This window comes from Streptopelia decaocto (genome assembly GCF_964273445.1).
Source record: "Streptopelia decaocto genome assembly, chromosome: 7".
NCBI classification, from domain to species: domain Eukaryota; kingdom Metazoa; phylum Chordata; class Aves; order Columbiformes; family Columbidae; genus Streptopelia; species Streptopelia decaocto.
Window position 1 is genome coordinate 39,852,364 of NC_138661.1, and position 17,465 is coordinate 39,869,828.

Here is a 17,465-nt window from a genome sequence, read left to right on the forward strand (position 1 = left end):
TTTCAACAAGCTACATATATGTGATATCTGGTCTGTTGTTAACAATTTACTAGTGTAGTATATGCATGGTCAGGTCTGCATACACTTGAAAGTAAAGACAGATAGATAGATATAGATAGATATTCAGGGAAAAAGTAGTATAGGCAGAATTGCTGATTACTTTAGAAATATTTTAAAAGCAGGATCTAGTGGTGAGTGTGTGCAGAAGGCCTGAGAATAGACCAAAGATTTATCACTAGACTACATATCTGAATAATTGCTAATACTATAAACTTGCTTTTGCAAACTTTCAGTTCTATTTAAAATTTATGATATTTTCATTCTTGATTCTCAGGGTGAATCTTATGAGGTGTCTGTGAAGGAAGAAGATGGGTAAATCTTTTATTTCTTTTGAATTATTACTTAGGCCATCTCTTATCCTTTCCTAGTATCATCTTTAGACGGAAGGAAGTTACAGCTTAAACTAGCTAATTTCAAAACCAGAAATAAAGGTTGTAATTGGTTAAAGACGACTAAAATATGGGAAAGAGTTAATAAAATGATACACGCTTTTGAACTGGCTGGTAGGAGTTCAGCAGAGAATAAATGGTAGGTAGTAATGAAGTATAACCATTCACAATGTTTTCAACATGTAACACGCTTCTAACATGTTTCTAATATTGTTAATTACCATTTTATCGGTCCTCTGCAGGCAGTATTTCAATTAAACAAATGGAGAGTAACTAGCTTGCTTGCAGTGATTTTCCAAAGGGCAACATTACCCCCCACTGAATAGTAAGCTACGTTGCAAGCACTAATTTGCAGAGTGAGATGATAATCAGAGGTTTTACTGAATAGTAAATATGAGTCACAAAAGGGACAAAATAATCTTTTGGTTGAAAAAACCCTGAAACAGTAGCCCTGTGAAAATGTAAGTTATAGAACTAATGATGCACATGGTGATGTTCATAATCATGTACAGATACAAAGGGATCCACTTAAGAGGCATCTTCTGATTCGAGTATTTACAGCACAAGTATTCAGCAAAGATAAGCCTTACAAGGTATTAGGATCAGGTTAGGGTTTCATTTTGCCTAAAGTGTGTTAATTTTATGTAACTTCTTAGGCCCACCCTACTATTCAGGAAACATACACAGAGCAAGAGAACATGAAGAGGTGTCCAAATTTCAGAGCTCAGTGTGAAACAGCTTGAATTCCCTTATGTTTCTTGATTTTAATCAGCAGGGAATTTTATTCATTTTAACTTCCTCATGATTGCATGAAATAGTTCAGGACATGATTCTGGTCTGAAATCTCCACATGAAGGCAGAAATATAGGGCTTGCAATATCCATATACCTTCTTTCATTTGCATAGAGGAACCTTCCTGTGCAAGGAAGTAACCTTTCTTTAAACTGGTTTATTGTTGTTGCTGTTTTCGCTTGATGTCTCAAGCTGTAGCTCTAGAAATTACTTGCAGGTAACGTGTCTCATTCTGTTCTTATGCTCTAGTTGCAAGAATTTAGATTTGCGGTTGGGGTTTGATCTATGTGCAGAGGAGCAGGATTTCATCTGTAAAAGGAAGAAGGTGGTTGCAGCTGCTCTGAAAAATGTTCTTCAGCTAGATGAAGATCTGGAGGAGGATGAGGTATGTGGGACAGCATCTTGAGAACTTAAGGTATTCTGTCTCACTTTGAACAAAGTGGATATGATGCACTTGCATGACTACCCATCAGCTCTTCCACATCTTCTAGACTAAAATGTGTAGGCCAGACAGTCACTTGCACCTAAAACCATATCCAAGAACTTTTGGCAAAGAGGATAAAAGAGGAAATGTGTAGGCCAGACAGTCACTTGCACCTAAAACCATATCCAAGAACTTTTGGCAAAGAGGATAAAAGAGGAACTGTCAGGAGGTCACTTATAGCTCCTTTATTCTCTGCCAACCTCCAGTCTCACTCAGGGGCACCTGAAGGATGTATTAGTTGAGATGAATGTCTGTACAACCAAGCTGATGAAATTTGGTTGCTGGGACAGAGACCATTTCTCCTCAGTTTGACAACTCTCTCCTCCTCTGCTGCACAAGGCTTAGAGGGGAAGGCTGTGATTGTCCCTTAGCACACTGGTGCAACAGCATCTGTCTTGTGTGTTTTTAAATGTGTTACCTCTTGCTTTCTCCTCTCCTGGGGATCCCTGGACTCAAAGGTAGCTGCTTTGTTACTGGAGGACAGTAATCTCCTATGGAGCTGTGATGCTTGGAGCAAGAGTCAAGGAGACACCCCTTTGCAATTGGGACAATATGCCTGTATGGGATTTCCTCCACTGCCCTGTTTGACTCCCAGCACACCCATCACATGATGCTGTGTGCAGGACAGCATTTGTCAACAAAGTTCTCATAAACTTAAATAACAAGTAGAATATGACTTGTTATTATTAAATGAGAATAGAGCGTTCCATTAATTAAAAAGCAAAACTCCCGAAGTAGATGGTAAAATGCAATGAAGACAAGATTAAAGGTAATGGCAAGATGTGTTCCTAAAACGGAATAAACATGTTGTCTCAGTTTTTGTTAAGGGCTACCTATGAGGCAAAGGGAGGATGGCTAACAGAATTGCTGTATCCCTAAGAAAAGGCCAAATTGCATATAGCATTGATGTCAGGGAAGGGGGAGGTAATCTAGGTGACAAAGAGAATGTTAAAATAAATCTATAAAGCTTGGCACCATCTGCCTGGAGAATAGTAATTGTTGTATTTAAATTTAGAAGAAAAATAAAATTATGCAGATAGCTTTTGCTCTGCTCTTCTGAACTCAGTTTTACTCAGGATTTTAAAGTGTGTTTTGAGGGAAAGAAGCAAGAAAAATGAAAAACATCCAGAAAATACTCTTTGTAAATCCGAGGACAGATTATGTCATGTCACAAGAGCCATGCTTATAGCTTCTGATTTACCAAAGCATCACCGATCAGGAAGATGTTTTCAGCATATGTTAAGTCCCACTAGAGTTTATCCAACCCAAACACACACCTAAGCACTGCAATGATGAGAGTGAATTGAGTCCAAACCTACATGAATCAGGGTGTTTCTGTTACTTATTCTGCATACCCATCACTTCTCTATTTCATCTGGTAGTGAACAACTCTGTGCCTTTGTGTGTTGAGCAGGTGCCAGTAGTTGCAGTCATGACCACAGGAGGGGGAATACGGTCTGTGACATCTCTGTTTGGCAGTCTTCTGGGTCTCCAGGAGTTAGGTGTTTTGGACTGTGTCTCATACCTCAGTGGTTTATCTGCCACAACATGGTAAGGAGAGTTGGGCTTGTGCTTGCTGTTTGTGTTAGCAGACTGATAACCTGGTGAAGCATATTGCCTTACTGACTTATTTCATTCAGCATGATGCTGAAACTCAAGCCTTGGGCTTACTTTTGCTGCTCACCCATTTCATGACATCACTCAGTCTGGTAGCCCTTATCTACCCCAACTATAAGAGACAAATTGAATGATAACTACAGTATTTCTATAACTGCACAGAAATGAAAAGAGCACAAGTCAGGATGGTTTACCAGTATCTCCCTGCACTTCAACATAGTTGACAAACCCAGCCGCAGCTGTTCAGTGGCTCAGATATGTGCCTTTCTGCTATGTCATAAGTTTCAAGTTCCCCTGGAGGCTGGACTTGTTTCTGTCATAAACTCGGTGCCTGACACAGAGAATGGAGGGGAAATGTGTATTTTTTGATGAAAAATCTGTATGACTTGGTTCCATTTTTCATTTTCCAGAGTTACCTGGCAGAAATGATTCTTATGTTAATTAGGGGGTAGAGGTGCTCCAGTGTTTCCTTTTGAATGGAAAGTCCTTCATGGCTATGAATGAGGGACTAAACAGGACCTGATAGGCCAAAAAGCTGGCATTTTCTTGGTGATGTCAGAAATGGGGATTACTTTCTGGGGAAGAAGTAAACCTTTTGATTGCCAGTGTAGACAAATCAGATGTTAATCATGAGGCAGAGAAGATGCTGCCTGAAACAATGCAGCTGGAGACATGGGGAACTGAATCTCTGAAAGGACACAGACCTGACTCCCAAGCATGCTTGAGAGCAATGAGGAAATGAAAGTAGGGAAATACTATTTTCCCTTCCTTTGTATATCTCTTGAGTTATCTAATTGTGAGTAACACTTCAGAAATCATCTTGTAATACATTTGTTGGACTTAACTCTTGCAGCTCCGAAAAGGAGAATTTAAACAAAAAGCCCTGAGAAACACAGTGTCACACACACAATGTTGACTTTCTTGCATGACTTGCAGGGGGCTAGGGCTTTACAATGTTTTGCTTCTGGAGGGCAGCTCTAAAAAGAGATATGAGGCAGAACTAGAATCATCAGGGTGGGGATGAAAAGGGATGACTGATTCTACCTGAACTCTGGAAACTGGAATCTCAAGCAGAATGGCCCTGTGTGTGCCAAGGGTCTGAGGTGACTTGTTTGCTGCATGCCCAAGGAGGGGAGCTCTCGCACTTATCCAGAGCAATGTTTGCTGCTAAACTCCTGCTTAATGCTTCACACAGTTTCTAAAACTGCTGAGGGAACTGGCCTCAAATAGAAACTGTGGCTTGAACCTGGACAATCAAAGGCAATTCTAGTAAAAACTTAAGTTAGGGATGTTCCTTTATTACTCTCTTGATTCTGAGCAGAAACAAACTAGGACTATTCTGAATGTTTCCCTGCAGCAAAAAATATAGTTGTATAGTCTAAATTCTGCCAGAGCTTTGAACTGGTCTTCCAAGATAAAAGTTGGAGGGTGAGAGCCTCGTGTAACCTGAAACAAAATGCTTATATGTGATATAATCCCATGAGTTTTCATGTACCAGTGACAAACCACACTATGTGTCTTTTTACCAGGACCATGGCAAAGTTATATGAAGATGCAAACTGGTCACAAAAGGATCTCAGAGACCCAATTTGTGATATCAGGAAAAATGTGGCCAAGAGCAAGCTGCAGTGTTTCTCATTGGATCGTATGAAATACTATGAGGAGGAGCTATGTGAAAGGAAGGAAGAGGGGCACAAGCTGTCCTTTGCAGATTTCTGGGGACTCTTCATTGACAGCATGCTACATGAACAGGTATTATAGATCCATCCCTTATTCCAGAGAATTTCTAACTTTTCATGTCTGAATTTCTGGATTCAGATACAGGAAATGCTGTCAAAACTTCTGAGACATTTGTCTTTGCTTTGGCTTTTTAGAAGAAAAATAACATGATAAACCTAAAATATAAGCATCTAGGGGAAATGTCTGAGCATCTAGAGAGTCAAGGTGTTAATAAAACTGATTTTCCATCTTTAATCTGAGATCAAATGAGCATTCTAGTAACATACAGAGGAGAGGTGGCTCTGATAGACCTAAGGTCAGGCATAGCAATATATAGCCATAGCAGCAAAAAAAAGCTGTATTAAGAAGGTCAAGGAACTACTGGAGGGAGTCCAGCAGCAGACTATGAAGATGATTAGGGGTCTGGAGCATCTTTCTTATGAGGACAGACTGAGAGAGCTGCATCTGTTCAGCCTGGAGAAGAGAAGACTGAAACAGGGCATCTTATCAATGCTTATAAATATATAAAGGGTGGACATCAAGAGGATGGGACCAGACTTTTTTCAGTGGTGCCCAATGATAGGATAAGGGGCAATGGGCACAAACCGAAGCATAGGAGGTTCCAACTGAATATGAGGAAAAACTTCTTTACTTTGAGGGTACCAGAGCACTGGAACAGGCTCCCCAGAGAAGTTGTAGAGTCTCCTTCTCTAGAAACATTCAAAACCTGCCTGGATGTGTTCCTGTGTGATCTGGTCTGGGTGAACCTGCTTTAAGCAGGTGGGTTGGACTAGATGATCTCCAGAGGTCCCTTCCAACCCCAGCTGTTCTGTGATTCTGTATTGCATAAAATGGGCCTTGGCTGACTTCGATCTGCAGCACCTTCAAGTTAGCTAAGTCACAGAGTCACAGAATATCTTTATCCTTCTTTAAAGTAAGTCATATCCTAGTGGCTGCACAAACAAATTTCTCACATTTTTGTTCCATCCCCTATTCCAAAATTTCTGGAAGCATTAGTGATAATAATTTGTCAAGATTGATGACAGAGAACACATGAACATATTTGTGTGGTCAAACAACCAAAGTACACAGCACAAAATCTGCTGAGCTTTAGGAGATGTTTCATTGATAGTCCATGCTTAGATACTGTATTTAGTCCATGCATCATGTTCATCTTTTGCAATGACTTCTGTTCTTTATAAATAGGGAAGTACTCACAAACTCTCTGATCAGCAACTGGCAATAAATCAGGGGCAGAATCCTCTGCCCATATATCTGTCCCTCAATGTCAAGGATGACTTTAGCACTTTGGATTTTAAAGGTAATGTTTATTATACACAATCATAGAAATCCTCACAGTCTCTTTCAGCTGTTAAGATTCCTGCCCAGCTTTTGATTCTCTAAGCTGTTACTTTTAGCTGTGTTCAGGTGGCTGCAATAAGTCCTTCTTGATGCCTCATTTGCAGAGTGGGTGGAGTTCACACCTTATGAGGTGGGTTTCCTGAAATATGGAGCCTTTGTTCATTCAGAGGATTTTGGGAGTGAGTTCTTCATGGGTCACCTGATGAAGAAGATCCCAGAGTCTCGCATCTGCTTCTTGGAAGGTGATTTACTATCTTGGAAAAAAAATCACTTTCATAACCAAATAGTTGGCTACACAGAGTTCACATCTAATAACTATTGGTCTGCCAGTAGCAATACTAGTACCACAGATAATGTATCTGATTAAATTTAAATGTCAAATGAACCATCCAAAAGTTACAAAAGAGGAAGCAAATTCCTGAGATAAATGTAATTGATTTGTTGAACTACTTAGGTTAGACCAAAACAGAACGCACACATTAGGACTGATCTTCTGAAGTATCTAAAATCACAGTCTGACTTTTTTAAATGGCCAAGTTTCTAAAATTACCTAGTCCTAAGCAAGACATTACGTAGAATGGCATGGGATTTGATATTCATACTATAATTCATAACATTTTATAACTTAAACAATGCAATTTTGAATGACTGGAGATTGAATTCAAGTACATTGACCTAGCTGTGCTCTAGAAATTCAAAGTAACACTAAGTATGCTTTTTTTTTTTTTTTTTTAAACTTTCAAGGAACATGGGGTAATATATTTTCCCAGAGTTTTATGGATGCTGTCTACCTCTCTGGTCATTCGGAGGACTTCTGGCACAGATGGACCCGAGACACTGCACTTGACATTGGTTAGTTTTTTAGATTACTTTTCACTTGCATCTTGTCTTCACACCTCTCTGAAATGTGGAATTTGGTAAAGGTTTTGTGTCTTGTTTCTGGGTTAGAGGACACCAAGCCTTTGTGAATGAAGGTAAAACAGAAGAGAAATAGTTTTGCTGGAAAATAAGAAAAAACATTATGCTGCTCATGGTGTCATATCCCTGGGGAGTTTTGTTAGTCACAAGAAGGTTACCATGAGTCCTTTGGGGAGGGAGAGGCCAGATGTGGAACAACAAGGTGATGCTGTGACACTGAAACCCACCTCTGCCCAGAACCATCTGCAAGATAGTGTATGTACTCCATCACAGATGGTGGTTTGGCTGCTCAGTCCCTCTTTCCTTGTTAGTATTAGAGAAGCACTCTAAACAAACGCGAACATATACCCTCTTCTCATTCTTCCTACAGAAGAACACCCTGCTCTGCCCAAGAAGCCTCATGAGCAGACAACTTCCTTATCCATTCCCAAAGGTTTCCTTTCCAATGCTCTTCGAGAAATGATGACTGGACGACCTGTGGTTTCAACTTACCATAATTTCCTTAAGGGCTTGCAGCTACATAACAAGTATTTAGAGAATGAGAGATTTTGCATGTGGAAAGGTAACAGTTAATTTTTTAAATGCATCTTTGAAAGTGATTTGAACTTCGAAACTTGCTGAGGACAAATATTTGATAAGTTTTAGCATAAAGGCAAATTTTGATTAATACTATTTGATTAATATGTCTGTGGAATTGGTTTTGCTGATGCCCAAATGATTTACTGCTGGTCTTGTTTCTGTCTTGGAGAAGCCGCAGCAGACTTGCTTGAATTCTGTTCTTAGGAATGCCACACAAGAATGACTTACAGCTCCTACTGAAGCTAAATAGCCACAAATTTACACCAGCAGATCTTACTGATCTCAGGGTTGAGATACTTGTCAAAGACAAATATTTAACTGTGGGCTTTGTGTCAAAGACAAATACCAGTGTGGGCTGTCTTTTGTTTCTATCCTTGTTGTGCTAATTTGGGAAAAAATGGACTTACTCCTGCAGTAATTAATTGATGATATATGATTTTGACTTTCAGACACTGTGCTTGATTCTTCTCCCAACCAGCTGAATGAAACGGGTGATTACCTCAAGCTGGTAGATACAGCTTTCTTCATCAATACCAGCTGCCCACCCATTCTGAGGCCAGAAAGGAAAGTGGATGTCATTTTGCATTTAAATTACAGCGGGGGATCACAGACTCTGGTGAGGTTTTGAAGTAGTGATGTTTTGAAATACTGATTCTTTATCTGTATGATTCCAGCAGCTGAATTACCACATTTCTCCTCTTCTTCCCCCCTGACTCCCCCAAAACAGTCTGTGTTTTTTTAAGTTAAATGATCATATCATAGATACTGTTCAACACTGTGACCATAATGTCACTGTCTTTATGGGGGCTATTTTCAGTAGCTTTCTGGGGACACACACAGACACATAGAAGATTACCTATTCTGTGTATCTGTGCAGATTTGTCATTGTGGTATCAAGTTCCTCAATAGTTAGTTAACTAACTTTTACAATGTAATTAGTTAAAATATATTTTTACTATTTTTGAATGAAAATTTGAAGTTTTTCTTTTAGGTTTGACTCTTGGTGTTTGCATAAGTTTCAGTCAGGTTTTTGTCTTACTGTGTTTGAAGAATCATCGATGGGTGTATGTGATTGAAATTTGTGTAATTGATTTGTAGGAGGACATGAAGACATTGATTGTTAGAGGTAGTGAATGCAAACATAAAAGAACCATTGATCTGAGATACCACGTGTAATCAAAATTTCCTTATACAAATCCTTTACAGTTCCCACTAAATCACAACAACGATCTGAATTTCATGTGAAATTCACAAAACAGTAATCTTGGTTTAAAAACATGCAGTGTCATCAAATCAGCCAAATTTCTGTTACCCAGGATATATTAAAATCAAGAGGGTATGCTTGTTCTAGTCCATAGTTAGCCTTATTTGTAAACATATAAATCAATCTCAAATTGCCTAGCACAGCTAAATATCAGTTATGGGGCTTGGTAACCTTATTTCAACCTATCTTTGTGTTGCAACTCTGTTGAACCAGCCACTGGACAAGTTCTCGGAGTACTGTTTGGAGCAGGGGATCCCATTCCCTAGCACGGAGATGAGCCAGGAGGACCGGGAACACCTGAAGGAATGCTATGTGTTTGAGGACAGCTCAGAGGCACCAGTCTTGGTCTATTTCCCACTGGTGTGTGATACCTTCAAAAAATACAAGGCACCGAGTAAGTCAACAGCATTAACCAATCATTTTTTGAGGTTGTCATGTCCAGTTTATCACATTGAATCAACTCCTTTTCTGAAACAAGAGGCTGTCAAGCTTCTCAGTTGGCTAAGTTATCATATTGTCAGTCCTGTTGTGATGAATATATTGTTGGTCAACTAATCAGAGATTGAATTTAAGAGTGTCAAAATCAAATGCACGAATAGCTGTAGCTTGAGGCAAAACCCATTATCTGGCATCTGGGACAGGAGGCAGCTAATAAGTTACATCCACTGGTAACTAACACTGTCACTTAATGGTCTTGTAATGAGATACTGTGTTTACTTTGTTAATAAAGCCAGATCGTCTTGTACGTTCACATGAAAAAAACTGAGAATAGAAGGTGCTGAAAACATATAACGAGGAAAGGATTTTCCAGGATAACAAGCTGCTCTGATATCTGTCATTTTCAAAAAGTTGCTGGGTTATTTACTCTAGTTCAGCAACAGAACATGTAATCATCTCTCTGTTTCACCAGAAAAATTACTTGTCAAATTCAGTTTCAGTTTACAGATACTTTTGCATGTACCAACTTTAATTTTCTTGTTGCCAGTTTGGTATGGTGTCCATACTAAATTAATATGGAATTCTTGGATCCAGGAAGCCTTCCTCAAAAACTGAACTGTATGAGCTTGTTGGAAAAGACCTCGTGTAGTTCATCATCTTCTTATTTGTCCTATTGCATGTGCTTAAAATTCCAGCCACCTGAGAGGGAGAATTCCCAATTCAGGAGCTTCTTGGTGTAATTTGCTACCAGTTGGTAGATAAGAAGATCTGATCACAGTACCCCATGGAAAAGTTAAAAATACAGAATTCCAGATCTACAAAAGTGAGATATTCTTGTGTAAAACTTGAATTTAGAAGGGAAAGCATTTTGTACAGAAAATGTGTTCTGCCAGTCAATTCTGGATCAGCTGTGACTGTAGTCAAGCAGCAAAGTACTGGATTTTATTAGTGCAGCGGGTGTATTATCTATATAGTAATTAAATCTTGAACCATTTTCCTGAGGGAATTCAGTTTCTTGTGACTGTTACTGTGTATTTTACATTATCTGGTAGAAGTCTTCCCCCTCAGTAACACTGCTCTGTTGAACTTTGCTGTTTTTACTTCAGATGTGGAGCGTAGTCACACAGAGATGAAGCAGGGAAGAGTAGATGTGTCCAACCCTATTGCTCCCTATGGTACTGGTCTGCTTACATATACTGAAGAGAATTTCAACAAATTGCTGAACCTGTGCAACTACAACATCCTGAATAATAAAGATTTAATTCTTCAGGCTTTGCGAACTGCTGTGGAACGAAGGAAGCAATTTAAAAACTGTTCGGCACCTCAGTCATCAAAACTTTCTTAAAGTATATTTTGACAAATCTTATCAGAAGGAGAAATACAAATGTTTTGGTAATGGATTAACAAATATTCGGAGAACATGAATCCATACAGAATAAACACACGTTAGCTGGTTAAAAAAAAACCAAACCAAAACAAACAAAAAAACATTATTCAAGTCTAATGCTGGTTATCACATTAAAGTCATTGGCAAATCATGATTACTTAAAAAAATTCTCTCCACTGTTTTAGGCAATGGAAAGGCACTCATAGAACTACAAGGGGACCTATCTGCATATACAGCCGTATAAGAATGAGATTTCAACCTCACAAATGTTCATGCCAGATTTGGGTGCAAATCTTGGTAGTATGTGGTGTTTAAAGCAGAGATTAAGCAAAGCCTCACCTTGTTTGCAGATCTCTGCTCATGACAGTAAGGAGTCAACCAGATATCAAAAATTTTTACACCTGGAAAAGGAAGTCTAATAATTGAAGAACTGCACATGACACCGTCTGTTTTCTCAGTATTCATCTATTAGGTAGAAGTCTAACCTTCAGTGGCCTTACCTGTTTGGCTGTCATTGCACTGAGTTTTCTTTGTTGATGGACCATCCCACAGTGATCACCATATAATAGGCTGATTTTTCTGTCAGCTGTCTGATAAGTATCATCTGGTTGCATCCATTTTTGCTGAACTTCCCTCCGAACTGTTGCCTACCAAGCAGATCTTGAAGCAGAGGATAGCACTTAAGGTTTTGAATCCCACACTTAGTGGGTTTGGAAAAAGAGTTTAACAGCCTAGCCTTTGGCCATAACCATGTCTTCATTTATTAATCTACTGCGAGCTCACAGATGTTCATGATGGCAACAAAACTTGTGACATCAACTCCTTTGGCTTCTGCAACATTGTGATGGACAGTGTGTAGCTGCTGCTATAGTTTTATTCCTAACGCCATTCAAAATACAGTGTTCATGAGATTTTCATACTTGTTTTAGATAAATGTCTTTTTCAAGAAAATACATTGAACTGGCCATTCTTAGATCTTGTTTTCTCTTGTATATATCCATATAGATACAGTGTAATAGCTACCATTCAAATATTAAGTATGTATGTATAATCTTATTAAAAATAAGAGTCTTAGAGATGCAATCATTGAAGTATGTTATTTTTTGAAGTTGTATGGACTTAGGTCAGCTAAGCTACTGAGTCAGTCTGGGGAAATATGCTGCTTGCTGCTGATAGCAATAAATCAGATATTGAGGGGACAGAGGCATCTGACCTTTGAGGAAGGATAAAATAAAAGCTGCCACTTCAACACTGGAAGAACAAAATTGGAAGGAAACTCTGTGTGGATGTGGATGGCTGGGATGATAAGAGGTTTACAAGTCCAAATACTGGTACTTGTAAATACCAAGGTATTTATTCAGCAACACAGAATGCAGCATTTGGCCAGCACCTGGCTAGCAGTGTATCTATATTTTCATCAGGTTTTTTTCCTGTTCCCCTTTTCACTCATTCCATTCATTACACTGGTGTGAGTATAAAAAGATCAGAAAGTGCATTCATCTGTATGCTGGCAGTATGCCCACATTACCCTGGGAGTGTGGCACCTTGTGTCTCCCCCTCATGTGCCATGGTCAGAAGGTAATGGGTCTCTGTCATCCAGTCTTACAGATCTCTGTTTATTAAGCAGGAGATAATGTCATACTTTGTTACCTCTAAGACATTTTTTTTTCCTATGCATCAGTTCAATTAACAGGAGATAACACTAGCAGATGTCTCCTGTCAAGCTTTGCTGCGATATGAGTCAGACCAATAAAGTCTCCCTTCATAAGAGGAAATTGTTAGCAGTAAACTTTGCAATTCCTTTTCACGGATCTAAGGTGGTCAAATACAACAACTCTTTTCTTCCTCAGTTACCTGTAAAACTTGCATTTTCAACTATGTCCTCTTAACCAGAAAGGCAGTTTTTCACCTTTTGTTGCCCTTGGCTAGCATAATTTGATGTTATATCTCACCAGTAAGGTGGCGGTAGTTTTTTGGGAGCAAAGAAAGATGACAATTTGACAGTACAACTTTGTTCATAAGTTTGTATTTAAACAACAATGAAATAGGGTTTTAAAAATTTGATTCAAATTTCTTTGCTAAGTATCTTTTTTAAAGTATTTAAAAGATTTTTTCAAGAATAATTTTTACACCTCCAGGAAAACGTAACAGAGGCAGCGTAGTTTGTGCCTGATGTATTTTGCCAACTGTTTTTTGGTAGTTGCAACACTTGGCACTGGGCCCTGAGCTTTACTCACCCAAGGTGTGGTGATGATGTGTGTTTTTGGCAGCAGAACCAGAAAATTAGCATTGCTTACAATGAGCTGAGGAAAGGAAGTCAATTTTCAGAAATCTGGGCCTGTTGAGCAAGCCACTGAACAATCTCAGGCTGCCCAAATCTTAAGTAGCTCAATACTTTGATTTGAAGGAAAGTCAGACAAATGTTGTTTTTCTTTGTTGAAACCTGGCTCCAAGGATCCAATATTGCTCTTGTGGCTGATGCTGTCCCTGGGCTTGTCAAGCTTGGTGATCTTACCTTGGTGGCTTTTGAGTTTTCTCCATGATAGACTCATTTGTTTTCTTGTCTGGGGAAGGAAGGGCTTCTTTTCCTGTCCTCTGAAAACTGGTTCATGTTGTTGTTTGTATTGCAGCAATACCTCAGAATCTTCTCTGTGATGTGATGGTGAAAGGCAGTGTAAAAGGACTGGAGAAGAGAGGTGTTGTTTTTGTTGTGTTGTTGTTGTTGTTGTTGTTGTTGTTTTTCTTAAGTGGTTTGCCAGCAATTAGTCAAAAAGAAAAAGAGGAGCAGAAGTTCAGAATTACTGGTACTATTTTTAAAGGAAGGAGCTGATGCCCAGTGATGTATCAGCTGAATTTTTCAAAGTGATTCAGAATCAGTGTAATTGTTGTATTTAAGACCCAGGTAGGTCAACAACAATTTCTTTTTTTGGAAATACCCATTTGTGACCTGTCACATGAGCTCTGCTAAATATAATAGCATGATCCCGTAAGCAATTAGCTGTGAATCTTTACAGCCTCTGTTAGGACTCAAACATGTCTCAGGCTGACTATAGATGAAGTTACCCCCTTAATTAGCTGGTGACATGAGGTGACTTCCTGATATTCTGGGAATTGGTTCAGATTCAAATTGGCCATACATTTCCCTGTAAAGGTCCTGGACTGTGTATTGCCACATTTATGCCCAGGGAATTACTGGCTAATTAGCTGACATGGGCTGGTACTGGTATTCCTCACACCTGTGGTCTGATGAGGTTAGGGAAGGGAAAAAGCTGCTTAAACAATTTCTGAAGTGTTGAAGGAATCTGGAAAGGTCAGACAACCTCGGGCTGTTCCTGCAAAGATGAAGAGAGATGCTGCTGGGTGCTCAGCTCTACAGAGCACAAGGAGAGTCAGAGATAAAGGTTGCGTGCTACTGCTTTTTTGAAACAAATATTGGAAATTCTGTTGCAACAAAACCGAAGGCAGAATTGCGTATACATGGAGCAGCTGGGCCAATATTTTACTGATTATTTTTGGATGGCAAATCTGCCAAATTTCTTCCAGTGAGTAAGTAGGAGGAGTGAGATCTTTATCTGTCCAAAATGTGTCAGAGGCATGTGGGATCATTTTTAATCAAGTTTCTTAATAGTCTTTTGAAGGCAGTAGTCCTCCTTCATGTGTCATAATCAGAACAGTGCCTTATGCAAAAATAAAATCCACTGTGCCCCACTCTGCTAATGTGATCTCTCCAGTGACTGATTTTGTACCTTTCATTCTCAGGAATTTAAATTCACATTCAGACTTAAGGTCTTTCCTGCTTACAAATGGATGATACAAAAATTTTCGTTTTCTTCTCTAACCTAAGCCCCTTGTCACCTTTAGATGATTTGAAACATTTTTATAAATTTGTTTCAGCAGGCTGTTTTGGTTAGAGACAGAAGAAAAGGCTACACAGTACTAAAAGATCTAAATATTTTGACTTTGAAAAAAGTCAAATGTTTGCAATTTTTTTTTCACAATTTTTAATGCAAAATGATTTTTTTAGAAATGACATTGAACAAATTATTTTGTCATTGATATTTTTAATTGGTTTGTCTCAAAGATTATATCCTTTGCAAAATTATCTATTCAGCTAATGTCTCCCCAAAATAAGTTTTTCACACATTTAGTGTAGCTTTTCTCTCTCCTCCATTAAGACACACCTGTGATTCTATGTATTTTCAACTAAGATTTCAGTCCATGACACTGAAAAATCAGTCATCCTGACAGCTGATTTCCATTTAGTGAATAGGCAGCCTTCATATCTCTCCTTTACAGTTGGACATCTCTGTAGACTTCTATATAGTGTAGCATACAGATCCTAGGCTTCCCACCTGATGGAAGAGGAAAATATGGACACTGAAGGCATAGTTTCTGTGGCCCTCACCTGCTCTGTCACATTATTTTCCAAGAATGCTTTCTCAAGAAGTCCTTTTTTGCATTTTACGTGATTTTTTTTTTTTTTTTTTGGACCTTCTGTGATATAAAACATCAAATATTTTGTAGAGTATTAAAGGACAGGTCTATTGAATATGTTGTATGTATAAACATGAAAATAAAATGCCATTGTGTTAATGTGAAAGTTAGTTGTGTGTTTTGTTTTGTTAGTTAGTTAGTTTTAATACCAGGCAGTTGCTTTAAATTAGTGGCAGGCCAAAAAGTACTGAGCTAAAGCTGAATTTTTCAGAGACTGAAATCTGATGCCATGAGGAAGGAAGTGACACTTCAACCATGGTAAATCTTCTTGTGTGCAGAGATTATTGAGCTTAGGTCCATTGTGTAACTGGAATTTGACTTGGACTGCTTGCTCTCTTGTTAGATCAGCAGGATGAGGTCTGTGTAGATTTTGTAGCTTATAGAATTATTATTATTTTTTTTTTTAAAGAAAAAGGAAAACAAAGAAACTGAAAGGCTATAGCCAGGTAAAATCCTCAACTTTAGGATTTGATTTATTTGTTAATTCTGAGTATTTCTGTCCCAATAGGATGTCTGACTGTCATTTTATAACATCTTTAGCATGTTTTTTTAACCCCTTTTAAAGCCATTTATTTTTAACCCTTGTTATGTTCAAGGTGTTTAAATGATGACCAGCTACTGTTGCCATCCCAAAGGTGTCACAAGGATACTCTCCTCTTGCAATAATATGAAATCCCCCATTAGTCATATATTTCTCAAGTCCTAGATTATCAGAACATAATAAAGCACTATATAAGATAATTGTGGGATACTAGATACAGCTATTATTGCTAGCTGCAATGTATTGCACTTAGATATACAATTATCTGAATATCATGTTGGGGAAACTAGTGCTTGCAATGGGGTAGTTTAAATGAATTTTGACTGCCTCTAAACAGCAAGATATTTATATTTGCTCCACTTTGCTTTAATTAAGATACAGACAGAAAATCATGTGCATGTAGATGCACACTACAAAGTAGGTGAACAGCAGAGGAAAATTGGGTCTTTCCTCTTACTTTCCTTGTTATTACTCAGAGCTTTAAAGAGGCTGTCATGTGTTCCCTCATCAGTAACAGTCTCTCTAGTCTTTAAAAAGCAAAGAGTATAAGTAGCATGTATATGAGGTACACTAGTGGTATAAAAATATTTACTCTGCAAATGTGATTGCTGAAAAGAGCTAATATATAGCTCTTGGGATAACTTCACCCATGAATTTACTTACTGCATGCTTGGTAGTTATCTTTGAAATTCTTCCTGAATGGTGGAAGAACTAAGGAAAAATGCAAAGAAAACAACAAGATACTTAACCTTTGATGTAGTACTCTCTTTGAAATCGTAATCCTAGGGATGTATTTCTACCTCTAAAATGCCAGTGGTACAATCACGATTTATTTTGAAGCAGACTGTCTACTCGTTGTAGACACCAGTGAAAAAACCATCAACAGCTAATATTTTCTTAGTGATGACAAAGACTTACTGTTCTGGGTGATATGCACTTATTTTTATAATGAACTTACTGCATGAATGGAAAACTGTTGAGATAGTAATTCCCAACTTGCACAAAGCTTTTACAGATACTATATTCCAAAGCGCTCTTATGTGACTTGGACAAGAATCATAGAATCAAGGTCGAGTCCAACCATTAACCTACACTGGCATTAAACCATATTCCTAAGAACCTAACCTATGTGTCTTTTAAATACCTTAACGGACAGTGACTCAGACACTTCCCTAGGCAGCCTGTTCCAATGCCTGACAACCCTTTCAGTGAAGAAATTTTTTCTAATATCCAATCTAAACCTTCCCTGGTGCAACTTGAGGCCACTTCCTCTTGTCCTATCGCTTATAACCTGAAAGAAGAGACCAACACCCACCCATGCTACAACCTCCTTTCACATGGTTGTAGATACCAATAAGATCTCCCCTCAGACTCCTTTTCTCCAGGCTAAACAGCCCCAGTTCCCTCAGCTGCTCCTCATA

The 17,465-nt window shown here is 38.5% G+C and overlaps 1 protein-coding gene across 3 annotated transcripts in view; it reads left to right on the top strand.

The window, feature by feature from the left end:
- The window catches only part of LOC309442362 (cytosolic phospholipase A2 epsilon-like), a 33,059-nt gene extending 20,078 nt beyond the window's left edge, over positions 1-12,981 (top strand). The window contains exons 13-23 of one of the 3 annotated variants that reach the window (XM_082058139.1): positions 335-372; positions 1,491-1,626; positions 3,140-3,276; positions 4,872-5,094; positions 6,268-6,382; positions 6,528-6,665; positions 7,168-7,275; positions 7,712-7,903; positions 8,370-8,536; positions 9,398-9,578; positions 10,729-12,981. In XM_082058139.1, the coding sequence (XP_081914265.1) occupies positions 335-372; positions 1,491-1,626; positions 3,140-3,276; positions 4,872-5,094; positions 6,268-6,382; positions 6,528-6,665; positions 7,168-7,275; positions 7,712-7,903; positions 8,370-8,536; positions 9,398-9,578; positions 10,729-10,967 (1,674 nt within the window). In that variant the 3' untranslated portion in view covers positions 10,968-12,981. The remainder of the gene's footprint in view (positions 1-334; positions 373-1,490; positions 1,627-3,139; positions 3,277-4,871; positions 5,095-6,267; positions 6,383-6,527; positions 6,666-7,167; positions 7,276-7,711; positions 7,904-8,369; positions 8,537-9,397; positions 9,579-10,728) is intronic. The other 2 variants (XM_082058140.1, XM_082058141.1) reach the window with 2 other exon arrangements.
- The last annotated feature ends 4,484 nt before the right edge of the window (positions 12,982-17,465 follow it).